The sequence below is a fragment of the Penicillium mononematosum genome, assembly GCF_028829835.1.
Source record: "Penicillium mononematosum strain IBT 11891 chromosome Unknown utg000005l:1.0-9366267.0:1.0-9372171.0, whole genome shotgun sequence".
Taxonomy (NCBI): domain Eukaryota; kingdom Fungi; phylum Ascomycota; class Eurotiomycetes; order Eurotiales; family Aspergillaceae; genus Penicillium; species Penicillium mononematosum.
Window position 1 is genome coordinate 8,418,203 of NW_026643275.1, and position 22,880 is coordinate 8,441,082.

Consider the following 22,880-nt stretch of genomic DNA (forward strand, 5'->3'; position numbering starts at 1 on the left):
ATCGACAGGACTTGATCAAGCGGCATCTGAAGATAAGCATCGACATCTGGATATATGACCTAGCTTGTTCTCAGATCACCCATATATTATAATCACCATATTATACGGGGTGCTTCCCTCGATGTCCAGGGCTGCAGATTAATTGGGTTGTACCTGCCAAATGACATTGATTCCGTGATCTCGGGACTACTGAGGATACCTCTCGGTATACTATACAGGGCAGTAAGTATTAGGAGTGGAAATAGATTACTTGAGTACTAGACGCATATGAAGATTATCGGTTTTATCATTTCCTGATAAGCATTGCTAGTCATATTTATTCATTATTTTGTTGGCACGTCCCGAATTCCTATAAGACCTTAATCAAAAGGAATTGGGCGCAGATTCGATCCACCCATGCGCTTACGCATCTCAGCGCCCGCAGCCACGGTACTGGGTACCTTGATGCCGCAACAATCACCGAACCAGTCTGCGCTGTCATGAGGGTGGTCGTGGCCATGGGCATGGTCATGCGCATCATGCTCAAGATCTCCCTCAGAAGGATCAGTCATGCCTTCAGCAGCAGGCAGGAGACTCCCGAACAAGAAATGTTGCATGATGGGAAGTTTTCCCAGCACCTCTTTAACAAACATCTTCTTCATGCCGCTTTCAACCTTGGTCCAATTCTTAGAACCAGAGATATCGTCCAGCATAGGGCTATGCCAACGCAGTCCCTTCACAGTCTTGACACTATCGACCCATCGGACCTGATCCAGATAGAGATACTTATCACCCTCTTCATCCAAGGTAGCCGTGTTGTGAATACCCAAAGGAGTGATATACGGGTGTCCGACAAGCTGACTAGCACCGAACAAGAAAGGCAGGAAATGGTAGTCATCCAAACCCCAGACACCGTGCGATCCAGCAGGCTCAAGATAGTAAGCTGATTGAATCTCACGCATGAGATGCATGTATTCGACATAGACCTTGATCACGACAGCGGGGAAGTCACTTGCGGGAAGAAGACCGAGCTGATACAGACATAACAGCCACATCATGAAGTTGAGTTCGTGACCGGAGCCGTAGTCAATCCGCTCTCGTGAGCCCAGGCAGTTGATCAGATATGTCGAAACTTCGTCGGTTGCGCCAGCGTCTTTCAGCCCCAGAATGTTGGCGTGCCATGATGCGCTCTGGGCGCTTACATCGTCGCACAATGCTCGGAAGGCGGGGTTGCCGAATCGTGACCCACCCTGGTCGATTGGCGGGTTTTTGGCTACAAGGGAGCGTATCTGAGCGACGATTGAGAGGACCTTGGAGATGGATTCGGATTGAGGTTTATTCTGGAGGTCGGGGATAGAATGCCCCCGCACAGAATCACTTAGCCCGAAGACGAAGGCGAGAACAAGGTTGTGGGTTGGGGATGAGAGGAAGAGTTCATGGTCTTTAGGGGATAGGATGCGGCGAACTGGTTGCCGGAACTGGTGGTCGGAAAGGTCTGGCGGCGAGGGGAGAGGAGGGGTTGTTGGAGTAAGGTCTCGGGAATTGGAGGGTTTTCGGCGGGCATTTGACCGCAACTCAGATAGCTTTTTGGAGAGATCGACCTTCCCCGTAGGAGATGGTAAGGATGTCTGTGATGCCATTCTGTTTGTTGAGTGAGGAGGAAGGAAATTGATAAGTCGGATAAGTCGATAAGTCGATAAAGAGCATGAGGCAGAACTGACCGCCTGCCTTAAACAGAAGATGACGCAACTTGCCAGAAGGCGGAAGATAATGAGATGTTAGTTGTAGAATTGTATGTGAAGACAAAAGCAAATGCCCGACTGAAGTAAATGTCTCCATATGTATATCTGATATCCATACCAACATGTCAAGCTTTACAAGTAGCACTGACACTTCGGACAAAGGCTTGGCCGTCTAGAGTGGAGCATGTGATCGCTTCCCCGGATTGGTCAGGTGACTGAGATCATCACATTGTGGCACGCTTTTGCTCGAGGTCACATTATATGCCACATGATGGCCGCAGCACCCCAAGAAGAGGAGTAGGAAAAGGAAATGCAGATAGCAAGGCTTTAACATATCAGACACAGCTACTGTTTCCCACTGTGAAAATCCGGTCTCAAACAGGTACTTTTCATCCTCTATTGACATAAAACAACCCGCCGCTTCAGACCTGCATAAACTTGGTCCCTGGCGACCTCGTATTGGACAATATTTCCCAGGGACAGATCAGCAGACAAGCACGCCATAATGAACACATTCGACTCATCGGCGCCGCCTCCGACAGGTCCAAGGACCTCTGGAGGAGCCAAAGACAACCAGTCATCATCACGTTCGCACACAGATTCAGCCCTGTCATCATCCTTCGGCAGCACCCGGTCCCACTCAAACTCCTCGTCCCGAAAAAATGCGCGTAACCAGAACCCACTTCAGAACCCATCCCAGTCCAATGAGTCAACCCCAATCAACACAGCCGGTCCCGCGGAGCGGAACTATCAGTCCACAGAGGGAACACCCCCCTCCCAGCTCAAAGACGCCCCCCCTAAACAACGAGAACGGTGCCAATGGCGCCCAACCAATCTACCAAGCCCCGGTGCCCGAACCCAAACAGACTTGGTATGGCCGACTTGCAGATCAATACGGCAGCCTCGAGCTAGACAACAAAGGCAGTGTAGCCCGCGACCACCTCGCATTAGGTACGATATGCGCAGCCTATTTTTGGAAATCCCCGCAGGAACCCTTCTAACACACACTTCCTCTCCAACAGAACGAACCTTCCTAGCCTGGATGCGCACATCCTTAGCCTTCGCTTCAATCGGCATCGCAGTAACACAACTCTTCCGCCTGAACAGCGCTACCCCGAAGACACAAGCCCAATCCTTTGACCTATCATCCGGCTCACACGGTGACATCCTCGCACCACACCTCGCCTCGGCTGGCTACGATTCAGCCGAGTTTCACATTACTGCATCCGCCCGTCTTCGTAGCGTGGGTAAACCTCTCGGCTCGACTTTCATCGGAGTGTCAATCCTTATCCTTGCTGTTGGCTTCCACCGCTACTTCCAGAGTCAGTATTGGATTATTCGGGGGAAGTTCCCCGCTAGTCGGGGCAGTGTGGCACTTACGGGGCTTGTGGCTGCTTCGCTGATTGTTGCTACGCTTGCGGTTATCTTGGCGGTTTCGCCGGGGGCTGTTGAGACCTAGTTTGGCGGTTGGGTGCCGACTGGTCTCTCTTTTTCTCTGTTTACATTACTCCTTCTTCTGTGATAGTCCTCATTCGTTTTGTTGCGTTTTGCGTGCAGCATTTTGCATTTTCGGGTTTCTTGAGTTCATATGTACGTTCCTTCCAAGAATGTGGGTGGCCATTTTTGATAGCGAGATAATGGAGGAACAGGTGCATATGGGTATCTTTGTGTCTCGCTATACTGATGTTGACGATAGATTGTATGCAATCATGAGTTCAACTATACTTAGGTAGTTCATACATGTAGATAAACTACAAAGCTAGCATACAACGAAAAGCCGATAGAAATATTTCGTTCTTTTCTGTCATGAAGGTACCGCACACACCCGCGCCAGACCAGTCTAGGCACAATATTGGAAGCAGGCGAGAAGACAGGGGAAACTACAAGGTGGACGGGAGTGTATCGACAATGATGTGGGGGAGGTGGAGGCACAAAAGGAAAGAGGATAGGGGAAAAGACCCGGGCAACATGGCTTGCAAACAATGCGAAGCAGGAAATCAGAGAAGGAAAAACAAAAGGAGCAGACCAAGAACCGCCTAAATACAATCCCTTCAACGAGGGCCGAGCTTGTCCAGGGCGCGGGCACCCTGTTCCTGCCACTCTTGCTTGCTCACCCACATGTCGTCCTTGTCGGCAATCTGAGGAAAATAGTATTAGCAAGGGCCATTGTCAGATGAGAAAAGAAGGAGACTAACCAAGTTGGCGAGCACGGCACCACCCAGGAACACCATGTGTCTCCGGCGCGGGGGGGTCTTCGATGCGGACCTTGAATTTCTGGGAAATCGTTAGCCAACTTAAATTCATACTTTTCCGGGGGTTCTTCGACGTACGTTCAGGCGTTCAGGGTCGCCGCCCAATACCCGCGTGAGCCAGAGCTGCTTCAATTCCTTCTCCAAACGAGAGGGCAAACCGGGGTACATGCTGCTACCACCGCTGAGCACGATGGCCTTGTATAGACTAGAGCGAACATCGACATCGGCGCCCTGGATACAGTTGAAGAGCATTTCAGCCATACCGGGCTGGTCAACGTCAACCAAGTGCGGCTGGAAAAGGCACTCCGGGGCCTCGAAGCGCTCGCTGCCGACGCGGATGACACGACCGTCGGGCAGGGTGTACGATTCGACAAGAACAGTGGTGTCTTCGGAAAGCTTTTTGTCCAACTCGAGGTCGTAAGAGACGTAAGCCAGCTTCTCCTTGATCTGACGGACGGTCTCGAAGTCGGCGGTTCGGTTCAGCGCATAGCCGCGGCGCAGGAGGAGAGCAATCAGGTTGCGAGTGACGTCGCGGCCGGCGACGTCCAGGCGGCGAATGTGGTGGTTGAGTACGGTCGACTCGTACACGGGGATAATGTGTGTCACACCGTCACCGGAATCCACAACCACACCGCTGCTCAGACCTATAGCATGACATCAGTATTGGTCCCGAACTCACGCTCTTGTCTTCTATCACGTACCCTGGGCATACAGTGCCAGCACCGCCTGGATCGCCACATAGACACCACCAAACCCGTATCCTTCTAGCATCACCTCGGCCATCTTCTCGCGGTTCTTGAGAGGGTTCATTGGCGGCTCCGTGAGGAGAATCTTGCGATCCGTGGGGTCGATCTTCATCTTCTCGTAAAAGGTGTAGTTCCATAGATGTTGCATGTCGTCCCATTTCTTGACAATTCCATTCTCCATCTAAAGTAGTGCGGGTTAGACATCGATAAGACACTCCTCTGGTTTGCGGAGAGGGCGGGGTAGAATGACCAGGCGAGGGCAAGACTCCCCGACATAGAACATACAGGATAGCTGATTTGGAGCATTGACCGTGCAGCAGCGGCTTCATCACCGCACATGATATCCTTGACCACGATGTCGCCGCCCTGCTCCTCCGTTCGCAAGATGGGCCGCCCCACTATCGAGGGAAACTGGTGCTCTGGGAAGTTCTGACGAGGGAATATAAATTAGAGAAGAGCAAAAAGGGGGTGTAGCGGTTGTGCGACATACCTGGGCGGCATAGCCGACCTTGAGGAAACCGGTTCCTCCATCGAGGACTGCGGAGTAGCTTGTTAGCTTGGAGCTGGGACACGGTAGCCTGGGGGGAATCAGTGTGTACCAATGGGCATTTCCGCCATCTTGGGGGAATTGGGGATTCGACGGTCGGGAGTAGGGGTACCGTCAGAGACTAAGATTTTATTCGGACACTCCCAAGATAAGCGGAACTAGGAGGGTTCAGGGGAGAGCGGAGGTGTTGGGGATGTCTGAAGTCGAGCCCACGACGGACGGAGCATCATAACTTACGTGACCGTACCGTACCTGATATTCCCCCCACAACTGGGGGCGAGCCGCAGCCATGACGGTATGTGACCGCATCAACGCATTCTTCGACCAGACAAGCTCAGAGACGATGAATTAGGGTGTAAATAAAGCTTTTGACGGCCAGATAAGTGGTGTGATAGTGCTGAAATCAATATATGCATAGGTTATAGCACATGTGGAACGCCTCGCATTAAGGGGTATACACGTGGGCTTGATTACAAGGGCACACCAAGCATAGAATATGAGTAAAGGGACGAATGATAGATTCACAGTAATAAGTCAATCGGCCCGCTCTAATTTGAAGACAAGCAGAAGCCGTTGATAGTAAAGAGCTTCCTGTCGGCCGACTCCGATATCCTCGGGGAAACACGCGCTCCACCATTTCTGTCGTCTCTAGACTCATACAAAGATCACGCTGCCCTACTCAGGTAGAATCCGCATTGTCAAATTTCGCTCGAATCCTTTACTGATCCTTGAGCCTGTGGTCTATAGATAACACTCTTAAATCTACACCCGAGGTAAACAGCGAGCAACAATGCCACAAATCGGCTGGGTAGGCAAACCCCTAGATCACCCACGGGTTTGAACAAAAGAACTAACAAACAACACACATAGTATGGGCTCGGGTCCATGGGCCTAGCAATGGCTTCCAATCTCCAGCGCCACCTAGCCACGAAGAAGGCCTTGGGCCTGATGTACTCGAACCGCACGATGGCGCGCGGATCACCCCTGCAAGCGCTGGGAGCAATCGCAGAACCCAATTTCGAGAAAATGGTGTCTCAATGTGGAATCATTTTCACCATGGTAAGCCGATTTAACTGGGAAAGTACCTAGCAATGCAAATCTAAACCCTCTCCTAGGTCTCGAATGACTCAGTGCTTCAAAGCTTGCTATCCACGGCCATGAGTTCAAGCCAGTCCCTGAAGGACAAGATCTTCGTCGACTGCTCAACAGTGCACCCCGTGACGGTAAGATCGGCTGTCTCGCAGCTAAAAAGCAAGGATGCATCGTACGTAGCAGCGCCGGTCTTCGGCGGGAACCCAATCGCCGTGGATGGCAAGCTTGTTTTTGCCATTGGTGGTCCTAAAAGTGCAACCGAGGCCGTCAAACCTCTGATCCAAGATGTGATGGGTCGGCGCGTGATTGATTGCGGCGAGGATGCTACAAAGTCTTCGCTTTTGAAAATCGCGGGTAACATTGTTACTGTCAATATGATGGAGGCTGTTGGTGAGGCTCAGGTCTTTGCTGAGAAGACCGGTCTTGGAACTGGTCCCATGGAGGAGCTCATTGGTGAGGCTTTTGGTCCTGTTGCTGGAGGGTATTCAAAGAGGTGCGTCATAATGTTGTTTCGGTGCTGGCGTGACGGCTCTTCATACTTATCCTTGTTTCCAGATTGACTACCGGGGCTTATGCGCCGCCTTTGGACTCACGTCCTGGCTTTGGGGTTTCCCTCGCTATTAAGGATGCTAGACATGCCATGTCGATGGCTCAGGAGCAGGGAGTTGAGCTTCCTGGCCTTGAGGTTGCTCGGGCTAACATGGAGACCGCAAGAGAATATGGCGGGGAGTGTCTGGACAGCAGTGCGATGTACGGGACTCTGCGCCAGAAAGCTGGTCTGGAGTTCTGGAACGAGAAGAGCAGGAGAGAGTAAAACCAAAATCATCGGTCCCATAAGATATAGTGTAATTATTGATATGAAGATTTGTATTTGTTTAAATGCCCAGACCGAAATGATACCTACAAGCATCATCTATACACTCATCACCAGGCGAGGTGACCTGTGGCCCATCTCATACCATGCCTCTGCCCTTGTATTGGGACTCCGCCCAAGAAAAATCATACACTTGCACCAAAAAATAAATAAATAAATAAACAATTTAACTGCTAAAAGCTAGGATTTCCTTTTCGACAAAATGAGTCGAGGAATTGAAAAAATATTAACCAAGATCAACTTGATAGAGTTGGAACAGTTGTTGGAATGATGCCCGCTCAAGTGGCTGTGTAGCCGCTTGGTGAGTGTGTTCCATATGAGGTGTTGCGCTGTGTTTTCGGCTTGATTCGTACGGTGTCTGCCAGAGAGGGGTAACACTCTGCAAAGGAGGGCCCCAAAGACCAATTGGACAGATTCCTCATATGCCGCTCGAAGACGGGGTTGATGACCAGCTCCTCCGAGTCGCTGGCTGACAACAAACAGTCCGTATCCTCGTACGGCCAATTGACGCTGAGATCACGAGTATATGGGATGAACCAGTTCTCAAAGGGGTAGTCCTGATAATTCGTAACGATCCTGTCACGCATTCCTGGCCAGGGAGCGTAATCCATCCAAGCAGGGTGCGGATGGAGGAGCTGTGTTGGGCGCGGGGTTAGCCACTCTGGGAGTCGCTCATAATTCTCCTGCGTAGGGTAAATCTGCCAGCGCATGAGGAGGAACATGACGTAGAGCACGGCAACCTGCTCTGGCAGAGAGGATATATCGGGAAAGGTGCGCAGGATATCTGTGAAGACTTTTGAGACAGGATGGGAGTAGACACTCCTCTCCGGATTCAGCAGCGATGAGACACTCGGGTACGGAGGCCCAGCTAATTTTTGTCTAGGGATGCCTTGAGCCGCCTCACGTTGCCGGCTATAAAGGAATTCCAGAAGAATGTTGTCCAAAGGACATGTCGCTGTTAAGTTTCGTATCGGAGCGGCGAATGCGGGTGGCGCAGGCTCAGAGGTAGTAGTCAAGGGATGTGGGTATATTGAAGACGAAGGGTTCAGCTGCTGACAGCGGAGGTTTTCTGAGCTGCTGCGATGAAGCCGGTCGAGTTTGGGAACAGTTTGCGAATCGGCTAGGAGGAAATTAAACCCTAGACGCTCCTCGGTGCCAAGGTCCAGGCCATGTGTGATATTATGGCGTTGCGAGTCCCATGCGCCACGGAGTGAGGCTGGCAGAGCGCCTCCATTGGTACTGTTTCGGCGACTCCCGAGCGTGGGTGCAGAATGAGTCGGAGACGGCGTATCTAGGCTGGCAAGAGACTCGGCGTAGGATTTCTCGCCTGGAATGGGGGTGAGGTGATCGGTGTCAGGCAATGGGGATGCATGCGAAGGGGGCGGAATGGGCTTGGTTGTAGCTAAAGAAGGAGATGCGCCTATATTTATCAGCTCGAGACTTGGATTTCATTTGAATGCACAACTGACCTGGTAGTTCTGGTTTAGCTATCAATGGTTGGAGAATGTCCATTGCCGCCTTTAGCCCTTGGCGGAGCTCTGCGTTCTCCGACCGAATCGTCGCATTCTCGCGTAGGGCTGCTTGAAGATCAAGGTAGGGTTTTTGTGACGACAGGTCTCGGACCTGTTGCTCCAGAGCCTCTATGTGGCCCTTGGTCCTTTCTCGAATTGCGCGCTGCGCTTGGCGGTCGTTGGCCCGCTTTTTTGCTAACTGATCGGGGGTGAGATTGGCAACACCTCTTGATGACATGCTGTTCAGCTTGCGCTTGCGTCCCGATGTCGTGCCATTATCCAAGACTCCTGCCGCATCTATCGACGTCGCACGAGAAGGAATAGGCGAGTCTTCGGGTCTGCTGAGGGGGGTAGGTTGTGAACGGTCAGGCAAGTCGGGCAGGTCGGGCGAACGCGCCACATGCTCATCGGCGTTTGTAGCGCGGGTGGCCATGGCCTTGCACACGCGCTAATTGAGCTTGGCCATTCAGGTTGGGAAAAATGTGGAATGGAAGTTGAGGAGCAGCTCCGAAGTAAGAGGTGATTTTGTTGAGTAGGCAATAGGTAAGGGTGCTATGTGGGTCAAGAATGTTCGAAGTCCATAACGTTTAGACTTACGGGAGGCAGACGCTTATCAGCCCTAGAGATCCAGTGGACTCATAGGAATCAACGGACCATCTGTTCCAAATATTATATATCTAAGGACAAAAACTCCAATTTCTAGAAGTTGTCGATGAACATGAAGCATTGAGTAGCAACCATAAAAAAAAAAATGAATATACAGAGTATATCAACGCCATATACAACCTTAGGACAAGCCCAAAGGACCAGATTATGCACAAAGAAAAATATTCGGTCGTGTCGATCATATACAAAGGCTTTTGTAAGTTCCAATGCAAGAAAGAAGGCATAAGCCAGATGGAGAAGGGGAATGATGATGGGGCAAAAGTTCAAAACGACAAGCTCAAGGATTATTGGATCATATGGCCCATTTTCGAGATCTATCAAAGTCGGTGTATTAGTATCAACTCCAACCAGGCAATGGTTTGAAAACATACCTTCGTATTAAGATAGCCTTCAATTTCAGAGCTCTTAATTCCTCTCTGACCGCCAGTCCGCCATGCCAATGGGATCATCGGCACCCGCTCTTTTACAAGAACTTCCCGGTTTAGGGCCCTCGATAGCACGGACTTTATCGGGGTTATTGGTAAGTAGACGAATTCCTTCGGGGATGGCATCCACGCCACAACCGAGATCTTCCAATATGGCGGTAGCCAGTCCATAGCTTCGGGCGTCAGCAGGATGGCGGAGCAAAAGGTTTGCCTCAACGGTATCCGACCCAAGATCCTGGAGATTGTATGCCTTCAACTTCTCTCCAAGACCGATTCCACGACCCTCCTGACGCAGGTAAACAATAACACCGCCTGTCGAATGTGACGAGAGGGACTGGACCTCTGGCGGCGCATCAGAGGCAAGATCCTCGACGGGGAAAGACATCAGGCGCGCCGCCTCATCCAGCTGCTCGCCGCAATCGCATCGCGCCGACCATGCCGTTTCTCCAGTATAACACTCCGAATGGATGCGCACCAGTGGCGGCTCGACTTGCTTTGGCGTCGAGGCAGACCCAGCCTGATCGTCATCATACCGGCTGCTGACTCGGCCCGGGTGCAATTTCCCAACGTACGCGCCGCGGATCATTCGGTCCATCTCGGTCTCCCCGGCGGAACGCTGTCTAAGCTCCGGCTACGAATATTGTTTCCGAATACAATGGCCAAATGCTCTTTTCCGTCCAAGTCATTGTGGTAGAGGTGCAGGAACATTTCCGCTCCATTGGTTGTTGGGATTCGCGCCCGCACAATACATTCCACTGCTGGAAGTTTCGGCAGTAATTTGGGACCTTTAGCTTCCTGGCTCTTATGGTGGACATCTGCTGCCTGGGTTTGGTGGAGGATTGCGGTGGGATTTAAATCCAAGTTCAATGTCCCACCGGGGGTTGCAGGTGGGGTGAATGCGGGCGACAGGAATGAGTCTGGTAAGGCCGGGGTGTGTTCGCCCGCGACACTTCCCTGACTCGAATCATCTGATTGTCCATCTGGTCTGCTCGGCAGCGAACGCGGGCGAGATTCGGTGAGGCATGGGCCGGTAGGTCGGTCATTGCGACAGAGAGGCGGGGTATTCGGAAGGTGTGACGCGTTAGGCTCGCTGCAAAGATCTAGTGTGCAGGGGTAGGAATTGAATGGCGCAGATGCATCAAGCTGACGAAAATATAAAACAAAGTGTGTTAAATGGAAAGTTTTTGATCGCGAAGTAGATTATGCCCCGGCTATGCTCCCTCGGCATGAGGAGAAGAAAGCTGAGTCATCTCTATGTCACGGCTTACTCTAGCACATTCTCTCGGCCCTTGGTCCAGCCAGGAGATCGGGCCAAGAAGTTCTAACATTGTTAAGCCTTAGGGATTTGATCAGATTATAATTACACGTGGCTTTTTAATGGCCAGGAGTCAATGCATTGAATATTGTCCTCATTTTGCTTTTATCAATCTAACAACTTCCTATGTTGAAGCCGACATCGGAAAGAAAAAGGATGAACAATCACAGCAATTGAGCACGTCACCATATTTGAAGTGGCATAGATATTAGCGAGATAGGAGTGCCTATCACCAATCCTCTGGCCATCTCCAGAGGCTTGGAAGATATATTACTTGTCATACTTGCCCGTGTCGTACATGTTCGTCGAGAATGAAATGTAGTTGCCATCGGTCATCGCCAGGCTCGCCTCAGTGTGGTGGTCATTGGGCACTGTTTCGGTCCAGAAGTTGCATTGTATGGGCCGTTCGGGGCGACGGCATCAGAGTTGAGCTTCTGCAGCATGATGGTAGTAGGTATCTAACTACCTGTCATCCGTAGATCCCTCGGGCGACTAAGCCAAGAACAGAAATTACCTACAACATAGGTATCGTTCGTAGTTTCAAAATAAAAGAGTTTGTTCGTTCTAACTAAAGTATCTAGTCAAGATGAAAGCACCCCATATCCATGGTAGGCCTTCGAACTCCAGATAGCGCCGCGCTTAAATGGTATCATCATCACATCAGATCGTAGAAACAGTTTGGGATTACTTGCCCAGAATATCCAGCACAAATCGCCGGTCAACCTCCATCTCTTTATCGTCCTCTTCGCCCTCAAACTTGAGGCGATAGACGTCCTTCCTGGCCCCCATCACTTCCGCGCGATAGAAAGTGGTGGTGTCCGGGTATCGCGCGAGGACCTGCTTGCCAACCGGGTACGTAGACAAGTGGGCGCTGAGCTGAGGAATGGGAATAAGAGAGGCAGCGGTAGTCCTGTAAACCGCCCCTTGCTCGCCATTCTCATTCGGCTCGGGATCCTGCACATCATATCTGAATCAGACATGACGCGTCAGTCAATGTAAATCGAGACCAAACGCAAACGACCTAACATCACTTACCGTTTCTTCGGTCCGTCGCCACTGACAGCCTTGATTATGCATTGGATCCCCTCGCCCTCGACACCTTGTTTATTCTTGTTGTGTTTGAAGACAACCTCAGCCCCAACCACCAGTAAGCCGCTCCGTTCTGCGGCAGTGCCCTTGGTCCCCTCTGACGGGCCTTCCTCGATCTTGACCATGACGTTATCCTGACGACTCCCTTCACGGGCTTGCGTGCTCGACGAGACGCTTCCGCTGCGTGGGACGGTCCCCCTTTGAGCGAGCGGTCTTGTCAGCCCCCGAGGCACTGGGGGAGTCGGTCACCGAACCTTCGATTTCGTTTCTTTTCTTGCGAGACTTGTTGAAGGATGCGGACCTATTCGGAGGTGCTTCGGCTTCAGATGCTTTGCGTAATGCAGTGAGCAGTTCTAGGTTTTTGATTACATCGCATGGCTCGTCCTGCATGATCGAGCGCTCGTCTTCGCTGAGCTTCTGGCTCAGGCGGAGCCAGCTGTCGAGTTGGTCGTGTTCAGCCATGGTTGGTTCTGGTTGGGAGAGAAACGTTAGTATATTATTAGTATATGCGATCAGCCATGAGGTTGAAGTTGTTCGGATTAATCGCAAGCGAAGTGCGTATCGGATTGTGGTATAGAGCTGAGGGGTCTAGTGCGGGGGTACTCACGGTTGCCATCATGCGCGATCTTGTCTACCAAAGCTTTAATCTGCGCGGATAATGAATTCTGCTGATCGAACTTCTCCTTAGATTTCCGAATATCCTGGCAGATCTTGGTCCAGAGCTCCAATTCCTCATTGTTGCCAAACCCGTTGTCTCTGGGTCGGGGGCGGTTGCGGGACATTCTCGGGCGGTCTATCGACAGGGTAGTGTAACCAATGTGCAAAGAGTATGGACAGCTTCCTGCTGACCAGAACCCCTGGGTAATGAGATCTCCAGGTTCGAAGCAACAAGTTGTTGATTTGAAGGTTGGAGATGCGGTGATAAGGGCTCCGACCTCCGGGCGGTCGGGGTTGATACGCTAAACTACTTTGGGACAGGGCATTGTACCCAGGTAAATCGATTGACGTTGACAGTTGTATAATGTACCTTCTCGTCATCTCTATGGGTGTTTGTGATCTACTCTGGGAGACTTGGACCTTATCGGACCTATTTGAACTATATTGTCCCGATGCGGCTATAGATTTTGGCTATAACTGGTAGGATGTTTGCGGAAGTCCCTCGTGAGGAATCCGTGACAGATTAGGATACTCCGTAAATCCCAGAAACAAAAAGCCGGGAATGGGAGTGAAACCAGACCAATATTTCCTATAAAGCTCTGAACGTGTGTCATAAGATATCATATAAGAAGACCCTGTCCGACATCTCTCACCGGAGGCTTGGCGGGCAATTTCCAATACAAAGTCGCTGGTTGCCCCTCCGCTTTTTTCCCCAAACATCCATTTCAATATGCAGGTCCCACTACTTCGGCTGCAATGCGGTAAGGTTTGAGATGCCAAAGTAGACGGGAAATGGCTAACATATCTCTTCCTTTAGGCGTCAACAGCTATGACTGGGGTAAGCTAATACAACTTGCGACATTGTGTTCCCCGCACTGACATCTCGTCATAGGCAAGGTCGGCAAAGAGTCGGCAGCGGCAAAGTATGCGGCCACAACAGCCGCCCCGGATTTTGCGATTGAGGCCGACAAGCCCTATGCCGAAGTAAGTGGGAGCTTGAGAGGAAACATTGGACCCAATAGGCTCATAATTCATAGCTCTGGATGGGCACACATCCGTCTCTTCCCTCTAAAGATGTCGAGACCCAGCGTACCCTCCTCGAAATGGTCCAGGATAACCAGGCCCTGCTCTCGACGAATATCAGTGAACGATTTGGAGGCAAACTCCCATTCCTGTTCAAGGTGCTTTCTATCCGTAAAGCGCTCAGTATCCAGGCCCACCCCAACAAGAAACTCGCGGAGCAACTCCATGCCCGCGACCCAAAGAACTATCCCGGTAAGTGGTACTTGGGATGACACTCAATTGGTGAGCATCCGGAAAGATAGCTAACCGGTTCTAAGATGATAATCACAAGCCCGAGATGACCATTGCCATCACTCCGTTCGAAGGTGTGTGTGGCTTCCGTCCGCTCGCCGAGATTACGCATTTCCTCCAGGCAGTGAAGCCTCTGCGCACCCTGGTTGGCGACCAGGCGGCGAATGAGTTTGAGCAGAACGTCAAGGGCAACGAGAACTCAGATGACCCTGCTATCATCCAAAAGAACAAGGAAGCGCTACGCTCCCTCTTCACCACCCTGATGGAGTCCTCATCCGAGAAGATAGAGACAGCGTGCAAGGATCTTATCGCAGCCGCAGACAACAACCCCGACAGTTTTGCAACTCTGGCAGGTGAGGTGGAGACGAACCCTACCAACCCCGCCGAGCTGGCTGCGCTTGCCAAGCGTCTGAACGGACAGTTCCCGAACGACATTGGCTCATTCATCTTCTTCTTCCTCAACTTCGTCAAGCTGCAGCCTGGCGAGGGTATGTTCCTGAAGGCAGATGACATCCACGCGTACATCTCCGGTGACATCATCGAGTGCATGGCGTCCTCCGACAACGTGGTGCGAGCGGGTTTCACCCCGAAATTCAAGGACGTCGACACCCTCACCAAGATGCTGACCTACTCCTACGCACCAATCGAAGAGCAGAAGATTCAGGCAACAGACTACCCGTATGCCATTCTGAACGCCACTGCTTACTCCAGCGCCTCGTCCGCGATTCTCTACGACCCTCCTATCGACGAGTTCAGCGTTGTCAAGACCGACTTGAACCGGACTGGCGCCAAGGCGACGTTTGACGGGATCGAAGGCCCCAGTATCTTCATTTGCACACATGGCAAGGGCAAGATTACTGTTGGCAATAAGACCGAGGAGGTCCAGGAGGGCTACGTTTTCTTCGTCGGCGCTACTGCTGAATGTGTGGTTGAAAACACTGGCAGCGGTGAGGACGACGATGATGTCTTTACGACCTACAAGGCATTTTGTGAATTGGGCCCGACTGGTGAGGCAAACTAGGTCAACGATAACTAAGTTGTCATATTCTAATCCGTGGCGTCAAGATGAAACACCCCGTTCTGGGATCGGCGCAAACCTGTGAAGCACATGGGAGATAGAGATAATATTCTGGTGTGAAATAACAACATAACAAACAACAAAATTACCAAAAGAATGAACTGACCAACTTGAAAGCGCTCGGGCTGTGCCACGACCCAAGGTCTCAGAAAATATTACACTAATGGGCTGCTAAATGGCCTGACCTTTGCACCAATGGGGCATGGGAATTACTTCCAAGGTTGTTTGTTAAGTTCCAAGTCAGATTTCGCTTCATCAGTTTGTTGGTTCTCTTTGCCCCAATATATAAAAGCATTGTTATAGAATGGCACAAGTGAGCCAAGGGGGTTACGCTCAGACATCTCAGGCGCTAACTGATGTTGGTAATATCATCTTTCATATTGATTTGGAAACTCTGTCCAGCGCTATTTGCATGGCACAGACATCCATCACAACACCATATTAGGTAAAATACAGGGACCCGGACATACATATTCCACCAATATGCCCGTGGAACAATAAGAGAGTAGTAGTAAGGACCCCGGTCATCTAGGTCCATCTGTCCATCAATCAATCACTCACTCGGAGATCCAAATACCTCCATATGAATGCGTTTAGGGTCCACACCTAAAGCCTCCAGATCCTTGCTTTGAGCGTGCATGAACGGCTGAGGCCCGCAAATATAATAATCTGCATCCGGGAGAACAGCCTTGTCTTTGATTCTCGTCAAATCCACCCGGCCTACGTGATCATAGTCTACTCCCTGCACGTCATTCTCGCCAGCGTCTTCATAGAACACCATGCGACTAACTGACGGGTTTTCGGCCACGATCTGGATAAGATCATTCTTCATGGCGTGGACGCGGCCATTTCGTGCCGCATGGATGAAGACGACTCGCCGTGCTTGGCCCTGCTGGCTGATGATGGTTTTCAACATAGACATCATGGGCGTGAGTCCCACCCCTCCACTGATCAGGACAGCGGGGGTAGTGGCGTTAATGTCGAGAACGAAATCGCCGAAAGGCATGCTCAAGTCCAACTCTGCACCTTCCGGCAGCGACTCGTGAAGAACATTTGAGATCTGGCCAGCCGGCTTAGAATCCCTCGCGAACTCTCGTTTGACAGAAATTCGGAAGTGGTTTTTGTTCGGCACGTCAGACAGGCTGTACTGACGGGGCTGGTAGGAGCCTAGTTCGGGAACATAGCAGCGCACGCTGACAAACTGTCCGGGTTGATACGATGGTAGAGCGCCCTTATCCACCGGAGTGAGATAAAAGGAAATGATTTCGTCACTTTCCGGGATTTTCTTCGAGATGAAGAACTTCCGCCATCCTTTCCACCCACCGGGTGTCTTCGCACCTTGCTGGTAGAGACCTTCCTCGAAGTTGATGAAAATATCCGCAAGTTGCTGGTAGGCTGCCTTCCACGCATCGAGCACTTGCTCGTTAGCGGCAGGTCCTAGGACATCTTTGATTGCGGCGAGCAAGTGTTCGCCGACAATGGGGTACTGAGCAGGCGTGACCCCTAAGCTGGCATGTTTGTGTCCAATGCGAGAAACAGCTGTGCTTAGGGCTTCGGGATGGTCAATGTTAACCGCATATGCCCACACAGCATGTGCCAAAGCTGCGGGTTGCTCGCCAGTTGTTTGGTGAACGGTATTGAAGATATTCTTGAGTTCGGGATTTTTCTCTAGCATGCGCTTATAAAAGAGTGTGGTGATCGTGACTCCATACTCCTCAAGGGCGGGAATGGTGGACTTCACAATCTGCTTTTGTTGTGCTGTGAGCCCCCTTCGTGGCACCGAGGCATAAGCCCTTTGGGCTAGCGACTGGAGCACTGGACGCCGGAAAATGATTCGTGCAGACATATTGAGAATGCTGCAGACAACACTGATTCCAACTTGAAGAGGTTTTATTTGAGCCGACTGGAAATTTTCAGGTTCTCTCGGCGAGAGGTGTCATCGAACCTTATTATATACCTGCATGCATATGTACATAGTAGGACTAGTTTCCGAAAGTATACATGCTAAGATCGGAGTCTAGTCCTTTCAGGGTATATGTGGAGTAATACGGCTGATTTTACCCCCAGACAATTGCCCGTTACGTTGGGTCTACGCGGGTATATTCCGCCCGACCTGAAGACGTCATTCATTTTGTCTAGGTAGCTTACATATATAGTCGACAAGTAATAGTGACCCGCCCGCAAGGATTCAAGGGCGAATTTGCACATAAGAGCGCTTCTCCGACTATCTCCGCGGAGAACTATATACCGGAAGAGGTTGAATGGATGATTCATCGCAGGGATTTATTTTGGGTCGTTAATCAAGGACCAACGTAAGTCTTATTTTTGTTCTTTTACCTACCTGAAGTAAAATTCCGTCGCTCTCTGAGAGGAGCTAAGTGTCGTTGTCCTTAATGGACACGAGGCTACGCTGACGAGAGATAACCCCCTTAAAGCTTTTATAGGCGAGGGAGTTCGGATATTCTCTAGAAATGTCAAACGTTAGAAGCTTATTTCACGTAATTGTATGTAACTTTGAGAAAGTCTACCGCGATATGGACGTTGTTAGCCCTCCTAGGCAGTTTATGCGGGCTATCAGTGTTCCCCAGGTGGTTCCACAGTGTTGGTATAAAGAGGATAGTTTCTAGGATATATACATTCGTAGACCGAGCCATATTTCGCCTTCAAAAAGGTCCACAGGTGCTGTTGGATATTTGAATGTGACTGGGGAACCGAGACCTGGTATATAACTGGGTACCCTTATAGATGCTCAGTGAGCGGGTTTAATGATTTGTGTAATACTTAGGGTCGTGCGCAGTTTTACTTGGCGATCAAAAAGCGGCAAGGGTGAGTACTAAACACGAAAGGGAAAACCATGTTTCGCAGCACAAAATCCGGTATGTAGGCGCTAAGCGCACGATCCTCTCGGCGTCTTTTTTATAGCCCTAACTCAACCGCGACAGGTGTTTGATCCATCGGATCACTTACTTGAATGAAATACTACGTATGTAGTAATTGTTGGGCAGTGATCACATTTGACAGGATGAGTGAGGCCTGGATTATTGTTGGATCTTAACAGAGGGGCGCTTGATTAAACATGTCCTTCACACATCGGGGGCAGTGGATTTTCAGGGCATCCTATGGTTACCATCAGAACCTATGAGGGATCCGGGACAGTGTTTCGAGGCCTGCCTTCTGATTGACTTATGTTGGCTGAACATTGTTCTCTACGTTGGACGGGTATATACTATGGCTCATAGGAGTCTAGGGGTTCAGACAAACCGGCAGATGCCATTTATGAGCCTTGTTATCTGCGCGTGACGTGAATATACGTTGATTGATTATAGTCTCATCAAAATAATCAATGTAAACCCCTCTAATTCTCGTGTCACTCTAATATTTAAGACCTCTCTTGCTGTTTCTTTGCAGAACAGATCATTCATCGCCGGCGGATCGTCTCTCTTATTCTTGACTCTCATAATCTTGGTCTACAGTAAGCCCACGATGAGCCTTGCCCATGAAAAATCTCCTATCGCGGCCATTGAAAGCGCCCTGAGAAGCGCCCGAGTCAGATATTCGCTGATTACACCGGAAGAAAAACAACTCCTTGTTTCCAATGCATCCACGCATTTTCTAAGCCAATTCCGTTCTAATCCATCCCTGCATGTTCCGGAGGAACTCGATCTCCAAAGAGCACCAGACTCCGCTAGTTCCCCCTCAAGCATTGACGCGATCAAATCGGATTTGGTATACAATGCTCTACTGGTACGTAAATTCTACTACCGCGCAGAAACAACGAATCGAGAAAATAGGTTCCAGATTCCCCTCGAATTTCTGATCATGCTGGATGAAGCAGCAAGGGGAGCACCTTCCACACCATCTGAATGACATCTCGAATGCTGACAATATCAAGGCTAGCATACAGGGACCGCGAGTTCGATTTGGGACTCACCCTGCTAGAAACTAGCTCCGAGATATTTTCTCGCTTCTGGTCTGACGTTACCGGAGAGAAGAACGCGAAAGATGAGGAACGAACCAGGACGATGTTCCTGCGTGCAAGCATTCGGATTGCAATTAATGATTTTGACACGGCACTCCAGCACATCCAAGGCGCGATAGAATACCTTGACCAAGGAGTGGTCTTTCCCTCTGAGGTATACAAGGGACGAGAGTGGCTCCTTTGGGGTTGCAAAGCGGAAGCGTTGGATGGCAAGGGCTGCTATGACCAGGCCGAAACTCACTATCGAAAGGCCCTCAGTCTCATGCCAGATAATGTCAAGCACACCAAATACCACGTGGGCTTGGGAAGGTGCCTACTTTCACAAGGAAAGACGAAGGAGGGGAGATTGTACCTTCAGAGCTTTCTCATAGAGCTGGAGAAGAAATATGACGTGGATAACAAAGATTGCCCTCTGTAGGTGGTATATGATCTTGTTTGTGGCTCCTGATCTTCTAACTGACGGGTATCATCAGTGTTGGTTTTACCCTTTACTGGCTAGGGAACTCATGCTTCGACGCCGGCCATCTCTTAGAAGCAATCGAACTCCATGAGCGGGCTGTTCTGTGCTTGAAGTCATCGTTGGGCGAAACCCACTCCATTTTGGAATGGCAAGCTACGAACTTGATATGGATTATTACAGTCGCATCATTACCCCATCTTTTGGTGTTGAGTCTTCAGTTGTCGAGCCCACTCTCAAATCTGCGCTGTATGTCTATGAGTCTCACTACGGCTGTGAATACCGACGTGCTAACTCAAATATTAATTGGTATGCAGTGACTACCTCGAGACAGCGACGAAGGTATTTGGTTCCGCGAATGATAAAGAGTATCGGGAGGCTGAGCTTACAGGCGTCTCGGGCCAAATCTGCCTTATACAGACGGGGTCTTGCTGAAGGAAGAAGCGAATCTGGAATTCACAAAGGCCACCGGGATGGTCGTAAAAGCACATTAATGGTCGACCTGTGGTTTAGCTAGGGCAGCAGTACACGGTTTGAGGTTTGAGGTCTTGTCTGACTTTGTTGATTTTGTGATTTTGTCATTTTGCGATGAAAGTGTAAATTGTTTATAGTATTTATTGATTCAACATGCCCCCTAATATGAAGCCGAAGCAATAGGTGTATATAGAGTCGACTGTATATATTGTGAGCATTGAGGAGACCTGGTGAAAATCTCAAAAGCCGCTCCCAATCTATCATAGGTATGTGACATAGCCTTGAAAACGTCTGCGTACCTATTACACGTACTTAACATTTAAACATTAATCAACGACCAACTGCCTCGGCAGCTTCCAATGCAATCGCAAACCGTGACTTCAGATCCTCCTCATCCTCAACACCAACGCTAATGCGAAGCAGATCCGCTGGCACGCCGAACCCTGCCGCCCAATCAAACTCCCGATAGTGTGCTAGAAGAACATACGGTGAAGTCAAGGTAAAGTTTGTACCGAGACTAGGTCCTTTCGCAGTCTCGATGCGATCAAAAAATGCAACCGCATGATCCTTTTTGTGAAAAGTAAACGATAACAAGCCACCATACCCGCCAGCTGGTGTACGACAATCATCATAAAACTGCCTGGTAGGAGAATACTTAGGGTAGTATACTTCCTTAACAAGAGCATGCCCTTGAAGAACATTGCAGATAGCTTCGGCATTGTCGTTGATTTTCTTGATCCGAGTCACAAAGTCACGGCTATTGCGCTCCATGAACATAACGTCCTCAGCCCAATAGTTGTCCTCGTAGTCTGCTTCGAAAGCACTCTTCAATTGCTGATAGTACCTGCCTTCGGGGTTCAAGATCGCACTGCCACCCATAACATTGCAGTCTCCCGAGAAAATCTTCGTGAGACTGCTGACAACCACATCTGCATGTGGAAGGACATGAACGTTGATGGAGTTTCCAATCGTCTCATCAACAACAACGGCGAAGTCATAGGCATCGGCCAACTTTTTGATTCGCTTCAAGTCGGGGCATTTCAACATGGGATTTCCGGGGAACTCGCAGAAGAGGGCCAGGTATCGCTCGCCACCCTTCAGGCGGGTTTCCAAGTCATCCAGTTCTTCCGATGAGCCGTGCCCGTAGAAAAGACATCCGGGGCCGAATTTTTCTAGGATTTTGAGCGTGTCAACGTAGGGGAAACCAAATGATATACTCTTCAGTTGACCTCTGCACTCCATCAACATCCGGTGAGTGTTGAAAATGGAGTTCATCCCACAAGGATAGAGATAAACGTCATCGTCGGAAAGTCCCTTTACTCCACGCGAGTCTGAGGTTGTCTTGCTTGGTTCGACTGCAAGGTCCACTTCGCCCACCAAAGAGCCAGCTATGCGTCGACGGATTGCTGACTTGGCGTTATCGACAAGTGATATATCCAAGTTTCGACCAAAACGCTCCTCCAAAAATTGCGTACTTTCGACTCTTTCTGGGGCGACTTTGTTTTCTTCTGAAAAGGCCTGGTATACAGATCCTGCTTGGTATCTCTTGGGGCCTTTTTTCTGATTTATGATTGGCTGCGGCGATGTGGAATCTGCCAACCTGCCATCCAAGAAGAGTGAATGACAAAATTCAGCATGTCTGCTTGAGATACCGTCACCGGCGTGTTGCCAATATTGCTTGGCTATAGGGAAGAGGTCTTTGTTGAAGATTACAGCTGATACCGAGGGCGAGATCTTCGCCATGATCTTTGAAACCTCTCTGGTTTTATCGAGGAACAGATCAATGATCTTGACCTCTCCTGCGAGGCCGGACTCCGCTTTGGCCTCAATGAAGGTGCGACATCTCTGTGCGGTCTTGCTGGATGGAAACAGCATAGCCTGCCGGTCTGAGGTGCTATATCTGGAAATAATGTCATCTGCAAATGCCACAATGGATCTGTGGATGAAGAACCTGGTCATAAGGTCAGTATAAGACTTATTTCAATGCCTGGAATGAGGAATAGAATACCGTGGATAACCATTTGGTAGTTTGTCCATAACCCGGCTGGCACCCTCCTCATAATCCACATTATCAGTCCATGTGGGCAAAGACATGCTCACAGCCTATGGAGAGTGTTAGTCAAACCCCACCAAAGCGCCAAAATAAACACAAAACTTACATGCGCTGTGAGGGATGGAATTGAGTCGCCAAGCTCTATACTTGACATCCTGAAATAGTTCAATTGTCTAGAGTATGAGGTCGGTGTCTTCGTATACGCCACTTGCCAAGGGATGGTTCAAGAGGCTCGATCGGGGTGTTTTAACTTGAAACGATTGCACACTCGGAAATTGCCACGTCACTTCAGGCACCGATACCCAATTGATCACCTGGGCATGCAATCAGCCTTATTAGTCAGCGTATCACATAACCTTCCAAGGTTGGAAACTACCTACCTAGGTAGGTACCTACCTACCTAATACCTACCTACCTAGGCAGGTACTACTGTGGGGGAATACCAGACAAGTACACATACGTGACCCCATTGGTACATCCATGGAACCTTCCAACCTTGGAACCTTGGAAGGGTTTCGACCCTGATTACGTGTTCAGGCATCCCTGCCCAGGTGGGCAGGTGCAAATCTACCTACTCAGGTAGGTAGAGCTTCTTTCCGGCTCCATTTCCTGGTATATGACGGAGATTAC

At 50.1% G+C, this 22,880-nt stretch overlaps 11 protein-coding genes across 11 annotated transcripts; 4 read left to right on the forward strand and 7 right to left on the reverse strand.

The window, feature by feature from the left end:
• Positions 1-359: 359 nt before the first annotated feature.
• Positions 360-1,619, reverse strand: N7519_011425 (serine/threonine-protein phosphatase 2A activator; the record flags this gene model as incomplete). Its single annotated transcript, XM_057298198.1, has 1 exon — positions 360-1,619. The coding sequence occupies one exon, from the start codon at positions 1,617-1,619 to the stop codon at positions 360-362; it is 1,260 nt and encodes a 419-aa protein (XP_057146080.1).
• Positions 1,620-2,226: 607 nt separating this feature from the next.
• N7519_011426 (uncharacterized protein) lies at positions 2,227-3,180 on the forward strand (the record flags this gene model as incomplete). The annotated part of the gene is made up of 3 exons (XM_057298199.1): positions 2,227-2,474; positions 2,503-2,672; positions 2,744-3,180. 3 exons carry the CDS (start codon positions 2,227-2,229, stop codon positions 3,178-3,180), a joined length of 855 nt encoding a protein of 284 aa, XP_057146081.1.
• A 592-nt stretch (positions 3,181-3,772) lies between these two features.
• N7519_011427 (actin-related protein 2) lies at positions 3,773-5,337 on the reverse strand (the record flags this gene model as incomplete). The annotated part of the gene is made up of 7 exons (XM_057298200.1): positions 3,773-3,859; positions 3,917-3,973; positions 4,052-4,617; positions 4,675-4,900; positions 5,005-5,148; positions 5,210-5,256; positions 5,319-5,337. The coding sequence occupies 7 exons, from the start codon at positions 5,335-5,337 to the stop codon at positions 3,773-3,775; spliced, it is 1,146 nt and encodes a 381-aa protein (XP_057146082.1).
• A 719-nt stretch (positions 5,338-6,056) lies between these two features.
• Positions 6,057-7,172, forward strand: N7519_011428 (NAD(P)-dependent oxidoreductase; the record flags this gene model as incomplete). Its single annotated transcript, XM_057298201.1, has 4 exons — positions 6,057-6,074; positions 6,137-6,325; positions 6,382-6,851; positions 6,914-7,172. The coding sequence occupies 4 exons, from the start codon at positions 6,057-6,059 to the stop codon at positions 7,170-7,172; spliced, it is 936 nt and encodes a 311-aa protein (XP_057146083.1).
• A 338-nt stretch (positions 7,173-7,510) lies between these two features.
• N7519_011429 (bZIP transcription factor) lies at positions 7,511-9,176 on the reverse strand (the record flags this gene model as incomplete). The annotated part of the gene is made up of 2 exons (XM_057298202.1): positions 7,511-8,652; positions 8,702-9,176. The coding sequence occupies 2 exons, from the start codon at positions 9,174-9,176 to the stop codon at positions 7,511-7,513; spliced, it is 1,617 nt and encodes a 538-aa protein (XP_057146084.1).
• A 638-nt stretch (positions 9,177-9,814) lies between these two features.
• Positions 9,815-10,877, reverse strand: N7519_011430 (GTP cyclohydrolase II; the record flags this gene model as incomplete). Its single annotated transcript, XM_057298203.1, has 3 exons — positions 9,815-10,450; positions 10,489-10,788; positions 10,836-10,877. 3 exons carry the CDS (start codon positions 10,875-10,877, stop codon positions 9,815-9,817), a joined length of 978 nt encoding a protein of 325 aa, XP_057146085.1.
• A 956-nt stretch (positions 10,878-11,833) lies between these two features.
• On the reverse strand, positions 11,834-13,020 carry N7519_011431 (SAGA-associated factor 29 family protein; the record flags this gene model as incomplete). The annotated part of the gene is made up of 4 exons (XM_057298204.1): positions 11,834-12,116; positions 12,185-12,354; positions 12,407-12,708; positions 12,846-13,020. 4 exons carry the CDS (start codon positions 13,018-13,020, stop codon positions 11,834-11,836), a joined length of 930 nt encoding a protein of 309 aa, XP_057146086.1.
• Positions 13,021-13,625: 605 nt separating this feature from the next.
• pmi1 (mannose-6-phosphate isomerase pmi1) lies at positions 13,626-15,230 on the forward strand (the record flags this gene model as incomplete). Its single annotated transcript, XM_057298205.1, has 5 exons — positions 13,626-13,656; positions 13,713-13,733; positions 13,788-13,879; positions 13,933-14,170; positions 14,236-15,230. The coding sequence occupies 5 exons, from the start codon at positions 13,626-13,628 to the stop codon at positions 15,228-15,230; spliced, it is 1,377 nt and encodes a 458-aa protein (XP_057146087.1).
• Positions 15,231-15,840: 610 nt separating this feature from the next.
• On the reverse strand, positions 15,841-17,133 carry N7519_011433 (NO-inducible flavohemoprotein; the record flags this gene model as incomplete). Its single annotated transcript, XM_057298206.1, has 1 exon — positions 15,841-17,133. One exon carries the CDS (start codon positions 17,131-17,133, stop codon positions 15,841-15,843), a length of 1,293 nt encoding a protein of 430 aa, XP_057146088.1.
• A 1,637-nt stretch (positions 17,134-18,770) lies between these two features.
• N7519_011434 (tetratricopeptide repeat protein) lies at positions 18,771-20,240 on the forward strand (the record flags this gene model as incomplete). The annotated part of the gene is made up of 4 exons (XM_057298207.1): positions 18,771-19,078; positions 19,180-19,680; positions 19,740-19,972; positions 20,041-20,240. The coding sequence occupies 4 exons, from the start codon at positions 18,771-18,773 to the stop codon at positions 20,238-20,240; spliced, it is 1,242 nt and encodes a 413-aa protein (XP_057146089.1).
• Positions 20,241-20,527: 287 nt separating this feature from the next.
• N7519_011435 (PLP-dependent transferase) lies at positions 20,528-22,404 on the reverse strand (the record flags this gene model as incomplete). Its single annotated transcript, XM_057298208.1, has 3 exons — positions 20,528-22,148; positions 22,206-22,300; positions 22,357-22,404. 3 exons carry the CDS (start codon positions 22,402-22,404, stop codon positions 20,528-20,530), a joined length of 1,764 nt encoding a protein of 587 aa, XP_057146090.1.
• Between the last annotated feature and the right edge of the window lie 476 nt (positions 22,405-22,880).